Source organism: Phacochoerus africanus, chromosome 8, assembly GCF_016906955.1.
Source record: "Phacochoerus africanus isolate WHEZ1 chromosome 8, ROS_Pafr_v1, whole genome shotgun sequence".
Classification (NCBI taxonomy): domain Eukaryota; kingdom Metazoa; phylum Chordata; class Mammalia; order Artiodactyla; family Suidae; genus Phacochoerus; species Phacochoerus africanus.
The window spans coordinates 83,458,423-83,484,634 of NC_062551.1; the positions used below are offsets into that span (position 1 = coordinate 83,458,423).

At 53.5% G+C, this 26,212-nt stretch overlaps 1 protein-coding gene across 4 annotated transcripts in view; it reads left to right on the forward strand.

Moving 5' to 3' along the window:
* Positions 1-10,699: 10,699 nt before the first annotated feature.
* RPS6KA1 (ribosomal protein S6 kinase A1) overlaps positions 10,700-26,212 on the forward strand; it is a 42,205-nt gene continuing 26,692 nt past the window's right edge. Inside the window, exons 1-2 of one of the 4 annotated variants that reach the window (XM_047792760.1) lie at positions 10,700-10,928; positions 17,986-18,030. In XM_047792760.1, coding sequence (XP_047648716.1) covers positions 10,866-10,928; positions 17,986-18,030 — 108 coding nt within the window. In that variant the 5' untranslated portion in view covers positions 10,700-10,865. Of the gene's footprint in view, positions 10,929-17,985; positions 18,031-23,769; positions 23,914-25,567; positions 25,788-26,212 lie in introns of those variants that run through there. The other 3 variants (XM_047792761.1, XM_047792762.1, XM_047792759.1) reach the window with 3 other exon arrangements.

The following is a 26,212-nucleotide window of genomic DNA, read 5'->3' on the forward strand; positions in this document are numbered from 1 at the left end:
GTTTTTATAATCACTGTGCTATCATTGTTGATTTCAAATCTACTGTTTAATTTTATTTTTTATTTTTATTTTTGGCCATGCCCACAGTATGCAGAAGTTCTGTGGGCCAGGGATTGAACCCATGCCACAGCAGCAACTGGAGCCACAGCAGTGGCAACTCTGGATCCTTAACCCACTGCAGCACCAGGGAACTCCTCAAACCTCTTGTTTAAATGCAAGGAGATGGGGACATGAATGCTTCCGATATGACCGCCAGTGAGGCTGACCTGCTGTGAACCCTCACATTGGGTATACATTGGGGCCAGTTGTGTAACGGGATGTTCTTCAAATTAGCTTCCATGTAGAATATACTATTTATTAAAGGTTAGGTGATTAAAATGTACTATTTTGAAGCATATAAATATTCTTAAAACTCACAATAATCACAGCAATTATTTAGAACTTAGACCAACTTAGACCAAGAAAATCTCTTCAGGAGGGAGAATTTTTTTTTTTCCCCCTGCTCTTCAGGGCTGCACCTGCAGCATATGGAGGTTCCAGGCTAGGGGTTGAATCAGAGCTATAGTCACTGGCCTATGCCACAGCCACAGCAACGCCAGATCTGAGCAGCATCTTCGACCTATACCACAGCTCACAGCAACACTAGATCCTTAATCCACTGAGCGAGGCCAGGGATTGAACCTGCAATCTCATGGTCCCTAGTTGGATTTTCTGCTGCACCACAACGGGAGCTCCAGGACGGAGGATTTTATTACCAAAGTTGTGTAGAATTGCCAGGGCATGGTTATAATAAAAGCAGACCCACCCAGTTTCATTAGTGTTTTAAACTTCTCTCAGGACAATGCATTCCTTATTTCTTGCACATGGAGGACTCGCTGCCACCCTTACCTGATTCACCTCTGCCTCAGGCCATCAGTTTTCTCTCTGGCTAAGACAGTCTCAAAGGCCCTTCCAAAGCTGACAGTGAACGACTTTCTAATTCTGGCTCTGCAAGCTATTTCAAGTTAATGATCTTGGGTAAGTCAGGTCGTTTTTCCAAGTCTCAGTCTCCTCATCTGCGAAATGGATACAATAACCCCATGCCTTTCCCCGTAAGGGCTCCATGAGGCAGTGTGAAAGAAGACTTTTTATAAAGACTGCACGCAGGTGGCAGGCACACAGATGGCAGGCCTTGATGACAAAGCTGATGATTTTCCTCTGAAGTCATTCAGACATTGTTCCTGGATTGAGGATCTGGGATAGGGGACAGGGATCCAGTGGGTGCTGCACTCTGCAAATTATGGACAGTGACCTTTTCCTTCTAGGAAAAGGCTTGATCCTCTTGGCTCGGAAGCAAGGGGCTGATCACAATGACCCCCGCTCCTCTGCTGCTATATTACAGGCCTGCTGGATGGAGTACTTCCCTTCCAGGGAAAGATGGTTGAGGCAGAAGCAGGGCGTGAGGAAATGCTGATGCCAGCTGGCTCAGCACTCTGAAATTAGCTTACCTGCTTATTTAACTATTTCTCCGAAGAGAATGTAAGTCCCTAGAGCAGAGGTTGACAAACTTTTTTTCTGAAGAGCCAGCTCGTAAACATTTTAGGCTTTCTCGGCCATATGGTCTCTGTAGCAAATACTCAACTCTGCTGTTGTAGTGTGAAAACAGCCCTAGACCATACGTAAACGGAGCGTGGCTGTGCTCCAATAAAACTTTATTTATGGATACTGAAATCTGAATTTCATATAATTTTTGCATGTTGTGAAATAGTCTTTTGATTTTTTAAAACTTTTAAAGATGTAAAAACCACTCTTAGCTCACAGGCACATAAAAAGAGTCCAGATTTGGCCGTTGATCGTTTACCCACTCCTACTCTAGAAGGCAGAGACCCTCTCTGTGTATTCCTCTGCTGTGTCCCCAGGGTCCAAAGCAGTGCCTGGCACACAGCTGGTGTCCATAAGTATCTGTTGATGACCAACTGCTTCCGCTTCTGCCCCTCCACCTCCAATTCCACTCCCATCTCTTGCTGCTACTGTAGCCCCCTCTACTGTCAGCTCCCACCCTCTCTAACCAGCAGCGACACGCTTCTGCCTCACCCCCAGCCTCCAGGTCAGTGGAGGAACCCACTGGGCAATTATCCGGTAGCTCAGGCACTGTTTCATCTGGATGCTCCCATTTCTCCTCTTGTCTATCTTTGGCTTCACTCACTCCCCCCCGCCCCCCAGCATCCAAGTCTTTCCTTCCTTCCTTCCTTTCTTTTTGCAGCTGCACCTTTGGCATATGGAAGTTCCCAGGCTAGGGGTCGAATAGGAGCTACACCTGCTGGCCTACGCCACAGCCAATACAACGCAGAATCCAAGCCATGTCTGTCGCCTACACCACAGTTCATGGCAGCGCCAGATCCTCAACCCACTGAGCGAGGCCAGGGATCAAACCCGCGTCCTCATGGATCCTAGTCGGGCTCGTTACTGCCGAGCACGATGGGAGCTCCTTTTTTTTAAGTTCCCAGGCCTGGGATTGAACCCACAGCACAGCAATAACCAGAGCCACAGCACTGACAATGCCAGATCTTTAACCTGCTGAGCCACCAGAGAACTCCTGTTACCTACCATTTCTATTGAGCACTTACAAAGTGCCAGGCACCACACAGGTATTTTGTAGCCTGATCTCACTTAATACTCATAACCACTCCTAGTTGACAGATGTGGAAACTGTGGCTCAGGCGGGTTAATGGAAATGCTCAGAGTCACACAGTTGCGAAGTGGCAGAGCCAGGATTAGAGCCCAGGTTGGTGTGGCTCTATTCATAAGCATATTTCGAGGGCTTGTTAGCGATACAGCAATAAATGAATCGGACAAGTCCCCCTTCATGGAGCTTTGTTCTAGTGCGAGAAACAAACAATAACCAAGCAGATAGACAGTATAATTCCTGATAGGGAGGCATACCATGACAAAAGAAAATATAAGGTAATTCCATCAATGGGGAGCTATCTTAGTCAGTCCTCTCTGAAAGGGTGACATTTGAGCAGAGATATGAATGAAGTCAGGGAGTGAACCCTGAGAGCTGGAGAGAGAACCTTCCAGGTGGAGGGCATGGCAGGAGCAAAGCCTGAGGTGGGAGCTTATCCTGGCATGTCAGTGAGCAGACAGCAAGCCTGGTGGCAGGGGGCAGGGAGTGCATGAGTGGTCATGAGTGGTAGGAGAGGAGGGGCCCGGGGAGCAGGGGTCAGCATCCTCTGGGGCTTTGCCAGCCCAGCAAATCCTTGGATTTTGTTTGCAGTGTGATGGGGGAGCTGCAGGAGGGTTGCAAGCACCCCCACACCTCAGACCTGGACGAAGCAGACAAGAGACTCCAGCCCTCCCTTGTTCACCACTACCCGCCTCTGCATATCCAGTACCCCCAACCCCCTTCTGGGCTGGCAGTGTAGTGAGATGATAAAGACCACTGGCTTTTTTTTTAAATTTATTTTTATTTTTATTTTTTGCTTTTTAGGGCCATATCTGCAGCATATGGAAGTTCCTAGGCTAGGGGTCGAACTGGAGCTGTAGCTGCTGGCCACAGCCACAGCTGCAGCAATGCCAGATCAGAGCCACGTCTGCCACCTATACCACAGCTCACGGCTATACCAGATCCTTAACCCACTGAGCAAGACCAGGGATCAAACCTGCATCCTCATGGATACTAGTCGGGTTCATTAACCACTGAGCCATGATGGGAACTCCCAAACCATTGGCTTTTGAATGCAAGAGAACTGGGTTCCCAGCCCAGCTGTAATACTAGCTGTGGGACCACAAGTAATCCCAGAACTCTCGGAGCCTCCATTTTCTCATCTGGAAAATGGGGACAATAATTTCTGTCTCAAGGTGGTGTTGGAATGATTTGATGAGCTCTTGACTCTAAAACACTCAGTCCCAGGCAGGTCACATCGTTCTCTCTCAATAAGCTGTCGTAGTTGATGATGAGCAGGATTTAAATGCTGAGCCAGGAGTTCCCGTTGTGGCTCAGTGGTTAATGAATCTGACTAGGAACCATGAGGTTTCGGGTTCCATCCCCGGCCTTGCTCAGTGGGTTAAGGATCCGGTGTTGCCGTGAGCTGTGGTGCAGGTCGCAGATGCGGCTCAGATCCCTTGTTGCTGTGACTGTGGTGTAGGCCGGTGGCTACAGCTCCAATTCAACCCCTAGCCTGGGAACCTTCATATGTCGTGGGAGAGGCCCTAGAAAAGGCAAAAAGCCAAAAAAAAAAAAAAAAAATTGCTGAGCCAAGTTTGGGCATAATCACTTGTTAAAATAAAGGTAACTATCTTTATGGTTGTTCCCTTCATGCTGTTCCACCTGCTGCCAGGAGACACCTGTGCCAAGACCCTCTTCTACTGAAAGGTCAAGAAAGAATAATGACAGACTTTCTTCCTGGGGCAGGGCCCATCCGGAACCTGTGTTCTTGAACATAGAGCAAGCACATGCCCAGGCTATGGTAGAGGAATCTAAAACCCAGTGCTCAGCCCCTGTCAGTTCAGCCCCCTGCTCCAGGCCAGAACAACCTTTTCCACAGGCTACGGAATAAGAAGTTCACTTGTGTCCAGTGGAGCTCTTTCATATGTATGACTCATTCATTTAACAAGCACCTGAGATGACTGCCCAGAACAGCCTGTTTTCATCCCATTATTAATAATAATAATAGTTAGCATTTATACAGGACTCAAAATGTAGCATTTCATTAGCCTGCCTGGGTCTGAGTCCTAGGTTTACTCTTTTGTAGCTACATGATGTTGGACACATCACTTAGCCTCTTAGAGCATCTGCTATGTGCCAGGCAGTGTGTCAGGTGCCGGGAAAACAGTGAAGAGCCAAGAAGACTGATTGCTGCCCTCTCACAGCTTACTGTCTGATTAGCCAGATGTTAATCAAGTAATCACAAAATAAATTCCCATCGTGGTTCAGCAGTTAAAGAATCCGACTAGCATCCATGAGGATGAAGGTTTGATCCCTGGCCTTGCTCAGTGGGTTAAGGATCTGGCGTTGCCATGAACTGTGGTGCTGGTTACTCATGTGACTTGGATCCTGTGTTGCCATGGCTGTGTTGCTGTGTGGCTGTGGCATCCATAGGCCAGCAGCTACAGCTCTGATTTGACCCCTAGCCTGGGAACCTCCATATGCCTTAGGTGTGGCCCCAAGAAGGCAAAACAAACAAACAAAAAGCAAATGTAGGCCATACTACCCAAAGCAATCTACAGATGTAATGCAATCCCTATCAAACTACCCATGACATTTTTCAGAAACTGGAACAAACAATCCAAAAATTTATATGGAATCTTAAAAGACCCAGAATTGCCAAAGCAATCCTGAGTAATAAAAACCAAGCAGGAGGCATAGCTCTCCCAGACTTCAGACAATATTACAAAGCTACAATAATCAAGACAGTGTGGTACAGGTACAAAAACAGACATACAGTCTAATGGAACAGAGAAGAGAACCAGAGATAAATCCAGGCACCTATGGCCAATTAATCTTCAACAAAGGAGGCCAGAATATAAAATGGGGAAAAGACAGTCTCTTCAGCAAGTGGTGCTGGGAAAACTGGACAGCTGCATGTAAATCAATGAAACTAGAACACACCCTCATACTATGCACAAAAATAAACTTAAAATGGCTTAAAGACTTAAAACATAAGACAAAGGCACATAAAACTCCTAGAAGAGAACATAGGCAAAACATTCTCTGACATCATACAAATGTTTTCTTAGGTCAGTCTCCTAAGGTGATAGAAATGAAAACAAAAATTAACCAATGAGACCTAAGCAATCTTATAAGCTTTTTTTTTTTGGTCTATTCTGGGGCCGCACCTGCAGCATATGGAGATTCCAAGGCTAGGAGTCTAATCAGAGCTATAGCCGCTGGCCTATGCCAGAGCCACAGCAACACCAGATCTGAGCCACGTCTGGGACCTACACCACAGATCACAGCAATGCCGGATCCTCAACCCACTGAGCGAGGCCAGGGATCGAACCCACAACCTCATGGTTCCTAGTCAGATTCGTTAACCACTGAGCCACGATGGGAATTCCAATCTTATAAGTTTTTGCACAGCAAAAGTCTTTTCTTTTCTTTTTCTTTCTTTCTCTCTTTTTTTTTTTTTTGTCTTTTTAGGGGCACACCCGTGACACATGGAGGTTCCCAGGCTAGAGGTCCAATCGGAGCTGCAGCCTCCGGCCTATGCGACAGCCACATGAGATCCTAGCCAGCCTACATCACAGCTCACGGCAATGCTGGATCCTTAACCCACTGAGCGAGGCCAGGGATTGAACCCTCATCCTTATGATACAAGTCGGCTTCAATAACTGCTGAGCCATGATGGGAACTCCTGCATAGCAAAAGAAACCGTAAAAAAAAAAAGACAACATATGGTATGAGAGAAAATATTTGCAAACAATGCAACCAACAAGGCCTTAATCTCAAAAATATGCAAACAACTCATACAACTCGACAGCAAAAAAACAAACAAGCCAAATGAAAAATGGGCAGAAGACCTGAATAAATATTTCTCCAAAGAAGACATACAGATGGCCAACAGGCACATGAAAAAATGCTTAACATCACTAATTATTAGAGAAATGCAAATCAAAACTACAATGATGTACCACCTCACACTGGTTAGAATGGCCATCATTAATGTCTACAAATAACAAATGTTGGAGTGGGTGTGTAGAAGAGGGAACCCTCCTACACTGTTGGTGGGAATATAAATTGGTACAACCACTATGGAAAACAGTATAGAAGTACCTCAGAAAACCAAATATAGCAATCCCACTCCTGACTATACATCTGGACAAAACTTTCATTCAAAAAGATACATGCACCCGTATGTTCATTGCAGCACTATTCACAATAGCCAAGACATGGAAACAACCTAAATGTCCATCGATAGATGAATGGATTAAGAAGATGTGGTATATATACACAATGGAATACTACTCAGCCATAAAAAGAACGAGATAATGTCATTTTCAGCAACGTGGAAGGAACTAGAGATTCTCATACTAAGTGAAGTAAGTCAGAAAGAGAAAGGCAAACACCATACAATATCACTTTTATATCTGGAATCTAACATATGGCACAAATGAACCTATCTACAGAAAAGAAACAAATTCATGGACATGGAGAACAGACTTGTGGTTGCCAAGGGGGAAGGAATGGGGTGAACTGGGATTTTGGGGTTAGTAGATGCAAACTATTGCATTTGGAGTGGATAAGCAATGAGATCCTGCTGTATAGCACAGGGAACTATATCCAATCACTTGTGATGGAACATGATGGAGGATAATGTGAGGAAAAAGGGGATATATATATATATATATATATATATATATATATATATATGTATACACACACACACACATACATATATATGTATATATATATACATATGTGTATATATATATATATAAATATACACACACACATAGGTCACTTTGCTGTACAGCAGAAATTGAGAGAACATTGTAAATCAACCATAAGAATTCTTTTTAATTTTAAACATTACAAAAAAAAAAAAAAAAGGAGTTCCCATCGTGGTGCAGCGGAAACGAATCTGACTAGGAACCATGAGGTTGCGGGTTCAATCCCTGGCCTTGCTCAGTGGGTTAAGGATCTGGCGTTGCTGTGAGCTGTAGTGTAGGTCGCAGATGTGGCTCAGATCCCGTGTTGCTGTGGCTGTGGCGAAGGCCAGCGGCTACAGCTCCGATTGGACCCCTAGCCTGGGAACCTCCATATGCCACGGGAGTGGCTCTAGAAAAGGCAAAAAAAAAAAAAAAAATAATAATAAAATTTAAAAAACCCCCACAAAACAAATGTCAAAGTACACCTTCAGGGGAGCTAAGGAGAAGTACCCATTGCCATGAGTGTGTATGACTCGGAGGTAAGGGAACATGTCCTGGAGGAAGTGACTGTGGAGAGAAGCTGGCTAGAGGAAGATAGAAGACAGTTTCAAGAACAAGGAGCAGAGTTCCCCTCGTGGCTCAGCAGAAATGAATCTGACTAGCATCCATGAAGACGCAGGTTTGATCCCTGGCTTTGCTCGTGGGTTAAGGATCCTATGCTGCTGTGAGCTGTGGTGTAGGTTGCAGATGTGGCTTGGACCCGGATTGGTGTGGCTGTGGCGTAGGCCAGTGACTACAGCTCCGATTCAACCCCTGACTTGGGAACCTCCATATGCCCTGAGTGTGGCCCTAAAAGGCAAAGAAAAAAACAAAAAACAAAAACCACCACCACCAACAACAAAAAAAACCAAGGAGCAAGGCCCCGTGGTAGTAGAACTGAAGGAAATCCAGTGTGGCCAGAGCCTAGAGAGAATTGTAGAAAACTGTGTGCAGAGGCTGCAGCAGGATCGGCACACGGTAGGCTATGGATTGGTCTCTAGCTCTCTGCTGAGTGACTGCAGCATCCCTACAACAAAGATGGGCAAGCTACCTGCCCAAGCTCCCCAGGCAAGGCCCAGGTGTCCTCTGGGCTCCCCGTTTTCCAGCTTGCCCCGCTGCCTCTCCAGTACCCTTGGGAGAGAGGATGCCAGATGTGAAACATTCATCAGAAAGCACCATCACTACTGGATCCTTAAATTGAGATGCTGCACTTGGTAGGGAATCCTTTCCTATAAGAAGGGGAAAGAGGAGGGCCAGGAGCCCCAGAAGGGGGCAGACTGAAGGAAGAATCCCTCCAGTTTTCGCCTCACCTGTGCCACTCCCACCCACCCACCACATTCCCCTCACCCAGTCCTTTGCCCTCATTCTCTAGGTCTCAATGTCTCTTCCAAGTTTAACTTAAACCCAGCTTGCAGCCAGATATTTGGCACCTGCGTGAGATCTGTTCTGAGCCCTGAGGATGACTAGATTTAGCAAATCAATAGGATACCCAGATAAATTTGAATTCAGACAAACAACAATAATTTTTTGCCTAAATGTGCCCAAATATTACAATGCTAGCCCTGAGCTTAGGGGTTGGGGCATCGCAAACTGGCTCTAGGCAACTGAACTAGGTTATCCTAAAGCTAATGTTAATAACAGCTGCCAACTCTGGCCCAGGCTGCCTCTGGTTTAGCCCTCATCAGGGAGGTAATAGAGTGAACAAGAGAATGAACTCTGGGCCCGGACTGCCAGGACTGTCTTTCAGCTCTGCCATTTTCCAGTTGTGCGACCTTGGGGGGACCCAGAAAATGAGATGCTTAACTCTCTGTACTCATTTCCTCATCTGTACACTGGAGATAGTAGTAGGTGGTTGTGAAGATTAAGTGAGTTGCAGGTAAAGTGCTTAGAACATCCTGGTCTACAGTAAGTACTATGTTAATGTTAGCTATAATTATTTATCTAATCACACTAGACTGAATGTAAACTCCATGAGAACAGGGACTTTCTTTTGTTCATTGCTATATCCACAGCATCTATTTTTTATTTTTATTTTTGTCTTTTCTAGGGCCGCACCCATGGCATATGGAGGTTCCCAGGCTAGGGGTCTAATCGGAGCTGTAGCCACCAGCCTAAGCCAGAACCACAGCAACGTGGGGTCCGAGCCATGTCTGCAAGCTACACCACAGCTCATGGCAACGCGGGATCCTTAACCCACTGAGCAAGGCCAGGATTGAACCCATAACCTCATGGTTCCTTGTCGGTTTTGTTAACCACTGCGCCACCACGGGAACTCCATGGGAGCATCTTAATTTAGGAGAAATTCTCAAGCACTTTGATTTTTAAAAATCCTAATCTGTTCCCACCTGCTGCGTGACCCTGGGTAACTCATACCTTTCGGAGACTGTTTTATGATGTGTAAACTAGGTGGTGGTGAGGATCCAAGGAAATCACACATTGGTGAAACCTGGTTGAAAGAAGGCTTCTGTGAAACAGTCCTGCTTTAGAACAGCTTTTGTAAATGGCCATTCTTCCTCACCGATGAAAAAAACAAGCCCATCTCTCCAAGCCCCCACGTGTGAATAAATCTCAGCAAGCCTGGACCCCTAGCACCTCTTTAGGTGGAGGCTGAATCTCTCCAGGGTGAATCTCTCTCCCGGCCTTTTACTCCAAGGGCAGTCCAGTGTCAGTCAATCCTGGGAGCGTGGTTCCCACTCTCCTTAGAGGAGGCACAAGCCCAAATCAGCCAGAAGCTGGTCCTGCTGCTGGAGAAATTCTGTGTATTAAGACATCACTCTGGCGGCACCGTGGGTTCTGATGATGGGGAAACCCTACCTGGGGTTGGGGCGCTGGGATCCCCAGGGGATCTCAGTGTCGGCTTCCGTAAGGGGGATTGTCCTAGGGCCTCCTAATGAGGGCAGTAGGGCCCAGGCTCCTTTCCAGCCTCCGCCTGGGTCAGGGCCAGGTCATTTAGTGTGAGTGTCTGTGTGTGGGGGGAGGGGTTGGGAGGAGACGGGAACAGGGCGAACAGGGCGGCTGGAGGGAAAAGGAGCAATTCAGAACGAGCTGAGTCGAGGAGATTGGTGGCCCTGGAGTGGTCAGCGCGGAGGAAACCAGGTCTGTGAGGGAGAAGTCAAGCGGACCTCTCCCGGGCGGAGCAGAGGACGGACCCCGGGCTGGCGGTGGAGGCGGGGCCAGCACTCCCCTCGCAGAGGGGGCGGGGGGTCTGCGCTGGGAATGCCGCGCCGCGGGGGCTGGGGCGTGGCTTTACTGGCTCCGCCCCCCGCGCAGGTAGCCAATGGGCGCGGCGGCGCCGGGTGACGGAGGGAGCCGAAGTGCGAGTGCCGCGGCGGCGGCGGCGGTGGACGGCCCAGCCTGAGTGCCGGGGTCTCTGCTGGGGCGAGGGGGCGCGAAGGCTCAGAGCCGGGGACCCTGGTACCCGAGAGGCGGCGCAGCCGGCGCCGCCGGTGGAGCTCCGGCGGCCTGGCGGCGGCGCGATGCCTCTCGCTCAGCTCAAGGAGCCCTGGCCGCTCATGGAGCTGGTGCCGCTGGACCCGGAGGTGAGTGAGCTGGGCGGGAGAAGGGCGCTGGCGGCCGGCGAGCCCGGGTCCCTACAGGGGCGGGGCGGCCCGCGGCGCCGCCGGAGCCTGGCGGGCGCCTGCGAGGACGCGAGTGCCCTCCGATCTCTTGGCCCCTCTCCGGCTCCACCCCCTTATGTCCTGGGTGTGTGTGAGCGAGGGACAGTTCCGCCAAGCGCCGAGAAATCCCTTAGCGTGGAGAGGGGATCCCGCGGTGCGCTGAGATCTGGCCTCCCCTTACGTCTCCCTACACCTAGGACCTGTACCGGGAGGTGTGGGAGTTTCCTTCATTAGCCCAGGCGGCCAACTCCGGGCTGCCAGATGTCTCGGATTCTACAAGAGACAAGGGTCGTAGGATCCCCCACTTCTCCTTGACATCGCGCATCGTGCTACCAGAAGATCTCCCAGCTTTTCCGCTGCTGACCCTAGAAGGATTGCCCCTTTGACCCTGGCAGTTGTGGAATTTGGGGTGACACGGCCCGTCTGGGGCAGAAACTCTTGGTTTTCTTTGCCCCAGGCTAGGGTCAGAGAATACCTGTGTCCCCTGCCCCGGGCTGTGGAGGCGAGAATGGGGAAAAACCCTTAGTCCTTGTGACGACTATTCCTGGAGAGGGGGAGGACCTTGGTGGCTGCCGCTGCTTCTTGTCTCCCCCCGCCCCAATAAGAAGGGTTGGGCCCCTGAGGAGTTTGGCCTCTGCCTGCCTAGCCTCTTCCAGAAGCAACTCCTTCCTGCCCTCTGAGGATTCTGAGGTGATAGGCTCCAAACTTGCAAAAGGCCAGCTCTTCCTGTGCTCTTTGACCTCCAGGGTCAAGGTCAAGCCCCTGAACCAGCAGGTGGAGAAAACTTTCTCCTCGGCCTCATTCTGGGAAGTAGGTAGGTGATACTGCCTTTCCAGAGGGGATATGGGGATATGCGGAGGGGAGGGGATATGGGGACCTCAGTGAGCCTGGGAGCCAAGGTGCTTTTCCCCTGGCTTCGGCTCATAGCCCCTGCTGAGTACACCTCCTTGGTACTTACCTGAGGCAACCACCAAGCGCCTTGCTTCTCAGGGCCACAGATTGAGATCAGAGTGAGGACCCCTGGTGTGCTGCCCCTTTAAAGGGATGGTCACTGCTGACACTGGCTATTGGAGGGTGGGCGCGGCAGGATTAGGTAACCAACCTGAAGGCGCAATTTGGAGTAAATTGCTCTGGGATCCCTGCCATAGGGTTTTTACAGGCCCTGCTCAGCTCAGAGGTTCTCTCGCTGACTCACCCTCTGAGGTGAGGAACACTGCCCTCTGCAGCCCCTATCCACACTGCACCACCCCCCCGCCCCCCGACTGGGGCACAAGGGGCTGGGGGGGGGGGTTGCTCTGAGGTGGATTCCTTTGCCCTGGCACGCTCCTGCGACCTAGATCTCCCAGAGGAAGGTAGACTGGGAAAGGCCAGGGGGGGACTTCAGCTGAGAACATACCGTGTGTTACACTAGCAGGGGAGGCGGACACTCCGGAGCTCAATTCCCAGTCCAGGGCACTACTTCCTGCTTCCCTTTGGGGAATCCTGAGGCAGGGGCCAGGTTTAAACAGGAAACTCAACTCAGTTTTAGCACTACTGCACCCAAACTCTGAGAGGGAAAAACTGGCTTATTTCCTAGGGTTGGAGGGGTTGTGTTTTCTCCAGGAGCTTCTTGGCACTACCTTGGGAACGCTGTGCGACCCTCAGTCAGTCCTTAGCCTCTCTGGGCCACTCTTGCTCCAGTGGCCAAGGCTGGGTTCTGGTCTCTACTTTCTGGCTCTGAGAGGGTGCAGAGCCCTGGGTTCTGCTGCCCATTCTCCTCCTCCCCACTCCATGGAGGTGCCAGGTGACAGGGTGTTATTGTTTGGGTAACAGGAGCCATGGGGCAGCCAGGGCGCGGAATGGGCTGTTCTCACTGGAGAACAGGGCCTCGCTGTTCTTAGCCCAGGTGACATGTAAGTGATATAGCAGCCTGACCTGCAGGTACAGGCGTTGCCGCCGGCTCCTGGCTGGGAAGGAGGCAGGCCAGGGGCTGGCAGGGGCATTTGGCAGAGGCCTGGGACACGGACCGCCCTGCCTTCCCCATGACGCTGCCGAAAATGGGCTGCTGGGAGGCAGGGCCTTGTCCAGGGTGTGGCCCACGTGGAGTAAACCCCCTGGAAGTGTGGGTGAGGATTCTGCCTGGTCCTTCACTGGCCCTGCTGAAAGCTGTAACCTTGGCCCCAGGCCCAGCCTCACTGTGTACAGAGCTGCACTATGTGCTACCCACCCCACTTCACCTGTGTTACCTTATTCAAATAAAATCATTCTCCGAACAACTTTTCAAGGAAGGGATTATTACCCCCATTTTCACATGGAACAACCGAACTCAGAGAGGTGAACTGGGCTATGAATTAATGTCAGAGTCAGAATTGGAACCCAGGTCTCTTGCTGTCTTCTACCAAGTGGTGGGAGACTTTAAGGACAGGGGAGAACTGGGATCAAGCTGGCCCAGGTGGAAGGTACTCCAAGAGAGGCTCCGGATGTTGGCAGACTCTTCCTTCCAGGCTTTGCCGAGGGCTGGGGATGCCAGCCGGCCCTGGCATCCGGTCCCCAGCTTCCAGCAGCGTGCAGGGCTGCCAGTGCTGGGCTCTGAACCCAACTCCTGGGGCTGCTTCCTGCCTGTAGGGCACGTGCTGGCTTTGTCCATCTGCTGCCCAGCTTCTCTGGACGCTGCCCTGGCCCCTCTTCCCGCGACAGAGCTGCTGGGTTGGAAGGAAGGATGCTTGTTGGAACCCATCTCTCACCTCTGCGGAGGGGGCGCAGTGGTCTGGGGGCCCTCGGCCTCTGGCCCCATGAGCAGTAGAGGAAGAGTGAGGAGAGCAGGTCTCTATCCTCTGAGGCCAAAGGACCTTTCCTGTACCAGACTTTTTAGACAAGGTCCTTCATTCAGTATTCTGAAAGGTCAGTATCATTGTTCCCTTTCATTCATTCATTTGACAAATACCATTGAGCACTTGTCGTGTGACGAGTACTATTCCAAGCAACAGTACAGCAGTGAACAAGACAGCCCTGCCTTCAAGGTACAGATGAGGAAACCAAGGCTCAGAGAAGTAATGCGACAGATGCAAGATCAGAGCTAGATTTATGTCTTTGTCGCTGTGGACCTGCATTCTTTCCACCATCTGTGCGGCGGTCAGGCCAGAGGGGGTAATGAACCCTGTCTTCCCAGGCCCCTGGCTCTAAGAGGGAAGCTCAGCTGTGGTCCTCTTTGCACTCCTGGTCCTTTCTCCAGGGCTGCCCATTCCTCTCTAGAGACCTTGTGCATCGGCTCTTACGGATGTGGGGTTCCGTGAGGATGGCACCCAGGCCAGAGACCCTGGGACTAGAGGCGGCCAGACAAGGCCTGTGGAGTCCCCCAAATCCTCCAGATACCGCTCTGTAAGCGCACACCTCTGGGCACAGCCACCACCTCCTTCCCTCCCTTATCTGGGATTTAGGCTTGCAGCCATGTGACTCTGGGCCAAGGCCCCATGCTTATCACTTACTAACTCAGAGGCCTCAACTCTCTGAACCTCGTCTGAAAAATGGGAGTAAGAGAACCTGATCTGGCCTCCTTGTTCTCTTTGCTGGGTTGAGCATTTTTTTTTTTTTTTTTTTAGGGCTACACCCATAGCATCGGAAGTTCCCAGGCTAAGGGTCGGATCTGGAGCTGCAGCCTACACCACAGCCATAGCGACTTGGGATCTGAGCTGCGCCTGTGAAATACACCACAGCTCACGGCAACGCTGTATCTTTGACCCACTGAGCGAGGCCAGGGATCCAACCCATATCCTCATGGATACTAGTTGAATTCACTTCCGCTGCGCCACAACAGGAACTCCATGGCTGAGCTTTCATTTGACAGATGTTGTGCTAGACCCTGAGCTGGGTGCCAGGGAGATGATGCCGCTGGACAAGCCAGGGTTCCGCGTTGAGTTAATCTGCGGTTTGCTTGGTGCTGTGAGATCCAGAGGAGGGAGGAAAGGACCTGAGGCCATGTGGACAGAGGAGATGATTTTTGAGCTGAGACCTCAAAGAAGACAGGAGTGACCAGGCAGGAATGGTTTTCTTGGTGGAAACGGCCACCATGCAAATTCTCAGGGATATGAAACAGGCTGGTCTGTTCCCAGTCTCAGGTTGTTCAGTTTAGCTCCAGAATAGGGCCTGATAATAATGCAATTGTTTGTGGACCAGTTACGTGCCAGGTGTATATATTTTATAGACATTATTTTATTTTTGTTTTTTTTTAGGGCTGCACCTGCAGCATATGGAAGTTCCCAGGCTAAGGGTCGAATTGGAGCTGCAGCTGCCAGCCTACACCAGAGCCACAGCAACACCAGATCCAAGATAAATCTGTGACCTACAGCACAGCTCGTGGCAATGCCAGATCCTTAACCCACTGAGTGAGGCCAGGGATCGAACCTGCATCCTCATGGATATTAGTCTGGTTCATTGCCACTGAGCCACAAAGGGAACTCCTAGACACTATTTTGTTTGCTTCTTATAGCCACCCAGTGAGGTACTTTACTTTTATCCCCATTTCACGGATGAGGAAACTGAAATGCTGAGAAATGAAGTAACATCAGGGTCATGCAGGTGTCAGGAGTCAGAATTTGAACCCGCAAGTTCAGATTCCAGGCTGTACTTTTTTTTTTTTTTTTGTCTTTTCTAGGGCCACACCCATGGCATATGGAGGTTCCCAGGCTAGGGGTCTAATTGGACCTGTAGCCTTGGGCTATGCGAGAGCCACAGCATTGCGGGATCTGAGCTGCATCTGCAGCCTACACCACAGCTCACAGCAATGCCAGATCCTCAACCCACTGAGCAAGGCCAGGGATCGAACCAGCAACCTCATGGTTCCTAGTCAGATTCGTTAACCACTGAGCCACGGCGGGAACTCCGAGGATGTACCTTTTTATTTTTTTGGCCGTGACGTGCAGCAGCTTGATGTGTAGGATCTCAGTTCCAGACTAGGGATTGAACCCAGGCCAGAGCGGTGAAAGCCATGAATCCTAACCACTAGACCATCAGGGAACTCCCCAGTACTCACCTTCTTAATCACCTGTATTGGACAATTGGAGATAACAGCTTTGAACACCATGGAGTTGGGACTTTATCCTGTAGGCAGTGGGAAACCATGGGAGGGTTTGGGGCCTGGTACATAGAAGGTTCTCAACAAAGAGTGCGTGATTGACCAAGGGAGTCAGTCACTCAACTGTAACAATTACAGTTGAGTCTTAGGAAGGGTGAGGATTTGGAATAGGGGAGGTTGGTGCGTAGGCTCTTGTTACCATCTTCGGGAATTATGGCAGAAGTCGAGAATGCTGGGTGAAGTGGAACTCCATCTACAAATTCATCACACCTCCCCCTGCCCCCTGCCACCCCCCCTTATCTACCCGGTTCTCCCCAGGCTTCTGAGAGATGACTTGTATGTGTATGTGAGTGTGTGGTGGGGCCTGCAGAACAGTGGTCCCTGGGGAGCATTAGGAACATTAAGGGGCTCAGGGGGCAGGATGTCTTGGGAGTGGTGGGGGGGGTGGCGCTCCAGGCACAGGGAGATTATGTAATGGGCAGAGCACAGCTGTGCCTGCTGCTGCCGAGCAAAGCCGCAGCTGCCCTGTGGGCCCAGCCCCTGGCTCCAGAGTCCTGGGTCCTCCCAGCCTCTCGACCCTCTTGCCGTTCAGGAAGGATGGGGGCTGCCCCTTTCAGCTTCCCAAAGCCCAGATGGGGTAGGTTACTCAGCTCCTGACACACAGGAAAGGTGTGGGCTGGATAATACCCACTCAAGGGTAACGTCTGGGGGCTGGGGAAGCAGACTGCCTGGAGGGATCTCTCCGCAGGTAGTTCCCCTGGCCAGGCAGTGGGCGCTCTTCCTCAGTCCTCTTTTGAACACCTCCTGGTGTACAAGACCAGATTTTTTTTTTTTCCTTTTTAGGGCCGCACCCCCAATGTATGGAGGTTCCCAGGCTAGCAGTTGAATCAGAGCTGTAGCTGCTGGCCCACGCCACAGCCACAGCAACACCAGATCTGAGCCGCATCTGCACCGTGCACTGCAGCTCATGGCAATGCCGGATCCTTAACCCACTGATCAGGGCCAGGGCTTGAACCTATGTCCTCATGGATACTAGTCAGGTTTATTACCATTGAGCCACAACGGGACCTCCCCAAGATTTTGAATCCTCATTTACTAGTGGTGTGAACTTCACCACCATCACTAGGCCCCTCTGTGCCTCAGTTTCTTCCTCTGCCAGATGAGGCCAGGGCCTTTCTCCCAGTTCATGAGGATGGAATGGTGCCCCAGGTGTGAGGCACTGAGCCCAGCGCTGGGCACGTGGCAGGAGCTTGGAAGAGAGCAGCTGTTAGCACCAAACCCTAATCTCTGCCCTCCCAGGACCCCCCGTTTGTCAGGAGGGGCAGGCCCACATGTTGCGTGTCCACGTGTTATGATAAGTGGTGAAATGAAGGATCGAAGGGCCCGAGTGAAGCAGGTTCTGCGAGGATGGGGTGGGGTCCCAGAGCCGCAAGGCCAGAGCAGCCACCATCTCTGGGCTGGACACTTTCCCAGACTTTGTCTCCTTCGGCCCTCACTGCAACACTGGGAGGGGGTTGTAAAGACCACCTTGTTACAGATTGGGAACCTGAGGCCTCTCGAGGGGGTCAGTTGGTACAGTCACACCATGTGTCTGTGGCAGAGCTGGGAGTCCTTTCCTTCTCACTGGGAGCAGGTGACATTTGAGCTGAGCCTTCAGAGACGAGGTGTTTTCTAGGCAGAGAGCCTGCGTGGGGGATGCCGGGAGTCCTCTGCCTGAGTTGTCGGAGTGCTGGTATAGGAGGCTTGATGCCTGCACCCTCACTGTGAGAGTGGAGGTCGGCGGAACTCACCCTGAACTCCAGCCCCCGCCCCCCGGCCCCCAACTATTGGGAACAGCCAAGGGCAGGGGTGCCGCAGAGGGTCTGCCTGTGCTTTGGGTTGCTCTAGTAGGTTCTGGCAGTGTTCCCCAATCTCCCTTCTCTTTTCCAGAATGGACACGCCCCAGGGGAAGAAGCTGGCCTTCAGCCGTCCAAGGTAAGGGCCAGGGCTGGCACTGGAGCAAGGGATGGTCTGGGGTGCGGGACCTTTCGCTTGGCTCTGGAGGAGGAGGGAGGCCTGTCCTCGTCCCCCCTGGGCGTGAGGCCCTGTGCCCAGCTCAGCCTTCCTTCTCTGGTCCCACCTAATCCTCGAGGCAGCCCTGTCCATTGAGATTATTTGCTCCAGCCTTCCTGTTTCTCGGGTGAGGGGTCTGTGACCCAGACAGGGTCCGCCTCCAGGCTGGAACTCAGGCTACCCATATTCCAGGCCAGGACACTTCCAGAGTTTATATCTTCATGGTGGTTTGGCGGACTGTATTGAGAGGGCGGAGGGGTGATGGGAGAGGTTTGGGTCCCCTGAACCTCACGAGGGCCTGGAATCATCTGTGCACCCGGCGCTGGAGGGAACCTGGCAGCCTCAGGTCGAACCAGAGCCCAGAGCCTGGCACGTAGCACGCAGGCCATTTCTCAGGGTTCCCACCACCCAACTCTTCAGCTCTGCTCTCTCTGCTTCCCCTGGGCTCCTACCTTCAGCCCCTTAGCTCCTGCTGCTGGTTTTGTGTGCTGACCAAAGTGCCAGGGCTGGGTGACCGTTGTGTGACCCGAGATGGGTCCTTTGTTTCCTCCGGGCCTGGGCCTTCTCATCATATTGGGCAAGACCGCACCCAGTTCTCGAGGAGCTGTGAGGTTGCAGAGCTGCTGGCTGTGGAGGGGCTTGGGAAGCAGCCCAGCAGGACGGAGCGCGGGTTCTGGTGATGGAGTCGACCTGAGTTCGAGTCCTGGCTCTGCCCTCACCGCTTGACCAGAAGCTCTTCTTCCTTCTGCGTCTAGTTTCCTGAGCTATAAATTGGGAATGATGGCACCTACCTCATAGGAGTGACGTGAAGGACAAATGAGGTGGCAGCTGCCTGGCACACAGTGACTTCAGCACCAGCAGCATGAATGCCCAGCTGTGTTGCTCAGCTCCACTGCCTGTTAGTGGCCACACCCTACTGGCCTGGGTCTGCCTGTGCACCAGACCATAAGCTTGACCTTTGAGACAGACCCAGGGCTGGTCCTGATGTTTGCCTTGACTCAGCCTCCTAAGATAAGGGAGCTGAGCTCCCGGGGCAGGGCAAGGTGAGACAAGTAGGCTCCCATCCCCCTCTTTTTTTTGGTGCTGTGGCAACCTTGGGCCACCAAAGGCCGGGCCACTGGTATGGACTGGGCCCCAGGCCACATGGTGCAGCCCTATCTCCATGTCCGGAGAGTCTCCTCCCACCAAGTAACTGCCACTGGTTGCCTAGGAAGAGAATGAAGGTGGGGCAGGTCTCCAGTGAAGACCCAGGATGTTCAGATCTTGGGGCTGCGGTTCTGGGGGTTGCAGAGGCGCTTGCACCTTTGAGTGCAGCTTCTCACCTCAGCTGGAGGGGCTGGTCAGGAGAGGGCAGGAACTCGCTTGGGCTGGCAACCCACATTTACCCTCAAGCCTGTGACTCCTTCCTGCTCTAGAGCAGAAGATGCTGCAGGGGGAAGGGAGACGGGGCTGGACATGGATGGGGCAGGAAGAGTCTCGACTGCCACGTTAGGGAAGAGATGGCGCCATCCCAGGAGCTTTGCGCGTTTGGTTCTCCTAGCACCCCCAGAGGCAGAGATCTTTACTCTCCCTATTTTGCAGATGAGAGAACTGAGGCCCAGGGTCACGTGGCTGGTGGGTGATGGAATCAGTTCTTGCTTGACCACAGAGGCCACACTCCTCCCAGCCCAGGAGGCACAAATACTGAAGAGGAGGAGCAATGGGTCCCTACGATTCTGAGTTCCATCATTCCTCAGCACCTGCTCATTCACCTTCCCTGTTGCTTAGAATTTCATAGTATCCCCAGGGCCCACTTCTGGGCTCAGCACACTGAGGGGCGCTCAGCCTGTGGGGATGCTATGGACTTCATCATAGGACCTCGTCACTTTGGGCCCTGGAATGAGCTGGCAGTGGGTGGGCTCATCTTTTGCTTTATCGCATTTTCAGTGCATCCTGCAGTGGCACTGAGGACCCCCAAATGAACACCTTCAGGGAGTTGCCACTGTTGGGGGGAAGGGTGGCGACAGGGGGAGAACAGGCTGTGGGCACGTAGAACCTGTATTCTGGGCCAGGCCTCGTACAGGACAGGGAGACCACCTCCCCACATGTCTCTCGTGGGCACGATGAGATGAGCGGGGAACCTGAATCCAGTGGCACCTGAATTCAGGGCTGAGCCTGGACCAACTGGACGGTCACTGCTGTGCGTGGCGGAAGAGGAAGAGTTGGGGTGGGCTGCAGGGTACCAGCCACCTTCCCTGCAGAGCTGGTGCTTGGCTGGGCCTTGAAAGACAGGGTTTGGGCAGCTGGAGGGAGAAGTGGGCCTTCTAGGGGGAGCAGAGGCCTGACTTGGGTGGGGGGACTTGGGAGGCAGGCGCTCTGAGTGCAGAATCCTGCTCCTTCCTTGTTTGCCATCTAACCTGGGGCGAGCGATTTGCCCCTTGGAGGCTCAGCTGTTCTTTCTGTTAACGCAGAATAGTGTCCACCCCTCAGGGCCACGCAGAGGAGGGAATGTGATACGTATAAATTGAAGAATCCAACAATTTATGTGTATCGGAGGCAGAATATTGGCATTTTAAGGCCCGTGTATTATCCATTTCAGGCTGAAGGGGGGCTTGGGGTCTTTAGCAGCTGTGGTGAGGACCTCAGTCTAGGGAGAGAGCTCCCCGTGTGCACCTGGTGCCCTGGGGCAGGCTGGGGTCCCATTCACCCTCCCTCCCTTCCTGGGGGTGGACTGGGCACCCCAGGCCCCCTCCCCCGGCTGTCTCCGGAGCTAGACCCCTTTGAAGCGCCTGCAGGTCTATTTTGAGAGCTGAGCGTCTCCCCCCCTCCCCTCCTCTCTTCCTGTTTATGAAACCCTGATCCCTCCCGGATCCCTCCTGCTCCCCTGGCTGGAGCTCAGGCAGGATGTGACTGTGGACTTTGGGGAGCCTTGGGAGCCTCAGGTGTTGGGGGGAACTTCCCTTGGCCTGGCCAGGGCAGGCCAGCCTGCCCCACAGCACCTGAGACCTAGTGGGTTCTGTCCCTCCTCTGCCTAGAGGAGACCCTGCAGCAGTAAGAATGTCCTTGTAATCCAGGGAGTTCCTTTGTCTTTGGGGCCCATTTTGTTTCTAGAAACACCTTTTGAGGGTGGAACATCTACTTTTGACCTCTTTTGTACAGAAGAGGGAACTGAGGCTCAGACAGGGAGAGGGATTTGCCTGGGAACACTCGGCTAGTGAGTAGAAGATTCTTAACTTCCTACTGTGCTCCCCTGGCCTCAAGCCTCTTTTTTTTTTTTTTTTTTTGGTTTTTTTGGGCCGCACTTGCGGCATATGGAGGTTCCCAGGCTAGGGGTCAAATTGGAGCTGTAGCCACCGGCCTACACCACAGCCACAGCAACACCGGATCCAAGCTGCATCTACAACCTACACCACAGCTCACAGCAATGCCGGATCCTTAACCCACTGAGTGAAGCCAGGGATCGAACCCGCGTCCTCATGGACCCTTGTCGGGTTCGTTAACCACTAAGCCACCATGGAAACTCTGACCAAGCCTCTTTTTACTTTCTTTCTTTCTTTTTAGGGCTGCACCTGCAGCATATGGAAGTTCCCAGGCTAGGGGATGAATTGGAGCAGCAGCTGCCGGCCTACACCACAGCCACAGCAACAAGGGATCCAAGCTGCATCTGCAACCTACACGACAGCTCACCATAGCACTGGATCCTTAACCCTCTGAACGAGGCCAGGGATAGAACCCTCATCCTTACGGAAACCAGTCGGGTTCGTAACCCTCTGAGCCACAACGGGGACTTCCCTCAAGCCTCTTTTCCATGCTGGTCTCTCTCTCTCCGTGGAGTGTATTTCCTCCTCTCTGCTTGGCCCACTCCTGTTCACCTTCAGGGCCCAGCCGGACGACCCTGCCTTCTTGGGCCTCCTGTTGGGCGGATAGGTACAGTCTCTGCACACCTCCAGCACCTCGACTGTAGCTCTGTCACAGGACAGTTGGGTTTTGTCATTGTGTATTTATTTTGGGTCGTCCAATCTGCCTTAACATGTGTGCCTCCTAGTGTTTGGCTCCCCTGGGGACAGAGCAAGGGACCAGTAGCTGTGAGTGATGCCCAGCAGGGCGCCAGGCTGGCAGGCCTTGCGGGGGGCGCAGGGGCAGTGTGGATAGGGAAATGCTTAGTGTAGGCTTTGGAAGCAAACAGATTGATCTTGCTCTGAGCTCTCTGCCTTTCTAGCCATGTGGCCTTGAGCAAATCACTTTCTCTCTGAATTTAGTTTCCCCATCTCTGAAATGGGATGAGAGTATTTCCCTTGGAGCTAGTACACAGGGCCTGGCAGAATCCACACCAGCAAAAGGAAGGAATGGCTTCATGCAATGAATACTCAGTTAACAGGCACACTTCTCATTATCACTCCATGCTAATCGCTCCTCCATCAAAGATGCCTGGGAACTATGGACCCCTCACCCACCCAGAAGCATGATGGGTGATGCATCTGGGGACACCTGTCCCACGGGAGGGAGCATCTTGGGGAGGGGCTGTTGGTGTCCGTTAGGGCCAGAGATTAGCAGGTGGGCTTGGGCTGCAGCTGCTGGAGGGAGGCCCGGGGTGGGGACCCTAGGGCCAGGGATCAGGCTGAGGGGCTCTGGGCCTCTGTCCAGCTGCCTTGTGGGCGGAAGTAAATAAGAGGAAGTGTCTGTAGGGGGAGTGGGGCAGGGACCAAGGGGGCGCGGCCTGGTGCTGTCCTCCCTACTCCTGCCACCAGAGGCCTCACAGGCCCTGCACATACCCTTCGGCAAAGGCAGGTCCAAGGGGGCTTCCTTCCTGTTGCCCCTTGCTGTTCCCTGCCTGCCCTGGAGAGTCTTCCTTTGCTTCTAAGGGGGGTGGGGGGGCTGCTGGGAGTTTTAGGGGTCCCAGCACCACCCCAGCCTCCAGACAAAGCTGGAGTACGAGAGGCCTTGGTCTAAGGAAGCCTCTTTCACAACACCCAGCAGGCCATCGTGAGACAGTTAGTGGAGGCCCTGTGAGACTGGAAGGGGAAGTTCGCTGTGCGTGGGGGTGTGTTTCCACATAGGGGACGTCTGTGGAAATGGTTTCCGATCATCGGACTGTGGGTATCTGTGTGTGTGTCAGTTCCTGTGGTACTGGTGTGACTGATGTGGGGAGGCCATGTGGCAAAGGCCTGGGCCTGGTCACCCCCTGCCCCATGGCTACCTGCTCCTCCTCCTCAGGCCTCTGTGACGTCTGTGCGGGGGCCTCTGCCCCCTCGCCTGTCCCGGGGCCCTGGGCTGGCAGGCTGCTTTGGGCAGGGCTGGGTGTGGTGGGGCCTGCCCGGCAGGCTGCCTTTGAGGTGGGCCCAGCCGTGGGAGGGTCACTACAGGAGGAGGAGTGCCCATGCTCTGAGCAGGGACAGTCAGAGATGGTGGCCTTGTTGACTTCTGCCCCCCATTCTCTCCAGAGGATGTTTGTGGGGGTGGGGCGCCACTCAGTCACCACCCCGTTGCCTTGGGACATCAGAATATGTTCCAGTCCCCCTGCCTTAGGATCAGGGGAGACGAGGGGTGGGGTGTCTCTCTGGGCCCCCGACCCCTGGGAGTCACGGTCTTGGGGTCCGCAGTGTCCCCTCCACAGCAGGGCAGCTTAACCCATCTTCTGTCCCTCCTCCCCGCAGAGGGGGAAGTGAGAGGGAAGGGGTCAGGGACCCTGCCTTCTGGGCCAGGAAAGCTGAAAAAGCAGAAGTGAGGGGAGTAGCTGGGCCCTCTGCCACCAGCCTGGGCCCCACCATGCAGACCCCGGCAGATTTCCCCTGGGGTGAGAGAGACTCACTCCCCTATCCCAGAAAGGTGAGCGGAGGGTTGGCCTGCCTCCAGTCGTGTCTGTCACCGTGACTCTGGGCAGGGAATGGGCTTGGGGGTGGCTCTGTCCCCTGGGGGTTCCGGGTGACTGCCTCTGTCCCCAGGGAGTGTTCTCAGTCAGAGGCAGACAGACAGGTGGAAGCTCAGCCCTCAGGGCGGGGTGGGCAGGGGTTGCTGTGCAGCTTTGCCCCCCACCCCCAGCCCCTCTCTGAGCCAAGCTTTCCGCCTGTCCCACCCACTGGGTTACACTCCGGGGCCTGTTGAGCCTGCAGCTTTCTGTGCCTGCAGCTTTTGTGACCGGTCAGGTCCCCTGATGATGGGACTGTGTCTCCAAGGGTCAAGATCTCGAATGGGAAGTCCCCAGACTGTCCCTGGTACTGAGGGAGGGGGCGGGCTAGGAAGGGCAGGTTGTGGCTCTGGCTGACTTACCTGCCCACCCTTTCCTGGCACTTGAGGCCTGTTGACCGCAGGCCAAGTGGTAACCAGGGGAATAACTTGGGTTCGAGCCGTCTCTGCCACCCGTTCACTTTGGGCGTGGGTGAGTCACTCACTGCCTTGTGAGCCTCAGTTTCTTGTTCCTGAAATGGGGGATGACAACACTGGGATATTTGGATGGAGTCAAAGCCATCAGATTGCACGCAGGAGATGTTCCCCCTCAGTCCAGTAACTTAGGCCTGGGCCCCCCTCAGACCCTGGCATGGGAAGGAAACCCCAAAGAAATGGAATTAAGCAGGGATGGGTCTGCCACAAGTACCAGACTGCTCTCCCAAGGGCTGGGGCCTGGCGGGTGATGTCCCCTCCTGCCCCAGACAGACCAGCAAGAACCCGGAGCTCTGCCCTTAAGTCCAGAGTCTGACTGGGAATCTGTGTGTCTTTCCTGCCTGTGTGTTTGCCCTGGTTATCCGTCCGTCCCTTGGGCCTTGCTGATGCCAGCTGCCTCTGTCTGCTGCTCACCTGCCTCTATTGGCTTCCTGGCTCTGTGTCCACTTCACGAGTGCCTCTCTTCACCTGTTGGGTACATGTCACGTGCTGGGTGCCTGTTGGGTCGTGTCCCCTTCTGTCTTGGCCTGTCGAGTCCATGTCCCCATCTGTCTCCACCTGTTGGATGCAAGCCCCCATCTGCCTCTGCCTGTTGGATCCCCATCTGTCTCTGCCTGTTGGGTACACGTCCGCATCTATCTTTGCGTGTTAGGTCTGTGTCCCCGTCTGCCTTTGCGTGTTGGGTACGGGTCTGTCCACTTCTGCCTGTTGGGTGTGAGTCCCTTCCTGCCTCCGCTTATTGGGGACATGTCCCCATCTGTCTCTGCCCGTTGAATGTGTGTTCTTCTGCCTCTGTCCTTTGGCTTCTCCCCATCCCTGTCTGATGGGCACGTGTACTCTCCCACCTGTCTGCCTTCAACTGTCTTCACTCGGTGGGTGCCCGCCCCTGCCAGTGGGTACCTATCAACTCAGCAGCTGGGTTGGCATGGGGCTTTCCCTCTGCAGGCCCACAGGGAGGATGGCAGGGGGAGGGCCAGAGGGCAGCCCTCAGGCAATGGGGAGGGGGGGAGAGAGAGGAAGGGAACGTGGTAAGAGAGCTAGGAAACCACAGGCCCTGAGTGATTGGCGGCCCTGGGCTGGGCCCAGCCCCCGCCTTCACCCTGCACATCCGCCTTGGGCCTGACCACCTCCGCAGCAGCCCCGGACGCTGCCTGCTCCTGCCATGGTGCCTCGGCCCTGCCGGGCGGATGGAGCAGGATCCCAAGCCGCCCCGTCTGCGGCTCTGGGCCCTGCTCCCCTGGCTGCCCAGGAAGCAGCGGCCCAGGATCAGCCAGACCTCTCTGCCTGCCCCGGGCCCTGGCTCTGGCCCCAGGCGGGACTCGGTGAGTGTGCCCAGCTGTCTGGGCTTGGCCTGGCTCCGGCCCTTGGAGCAGGTGCCCGGGTAGCTGGTTTGGGGTCAGCTGGCTCTGGGCTCGCCTTGCCTGGGTCTGACCCTTCTCGGTGATTGGACCCTGCCCAGACTTGCTTCCTGGGAAACGAAGGAAGCACTTCAGGGTTCCAGGGCACTATGGGCAGATTGGTGGGCAGCCAGAGGGGTCCTCGAACCACCAAGACCTGGCAAGAGGTTTCTGGTAGACTTGTCTCAAGGAAGTTTCAGAGGATGGGGCCTAGGGTCTCTGGCCTTAGCTCCTTCTCATTCCAGACTGGCACCTACTGGGTTGGTGGGAGGGTCTTAGGTGCCTCTTGAGTTCTTCTGTATCTCAGCCCTGTCCTTCTAGCCGGAGGGAACCCATCTTCCATCCTGCCC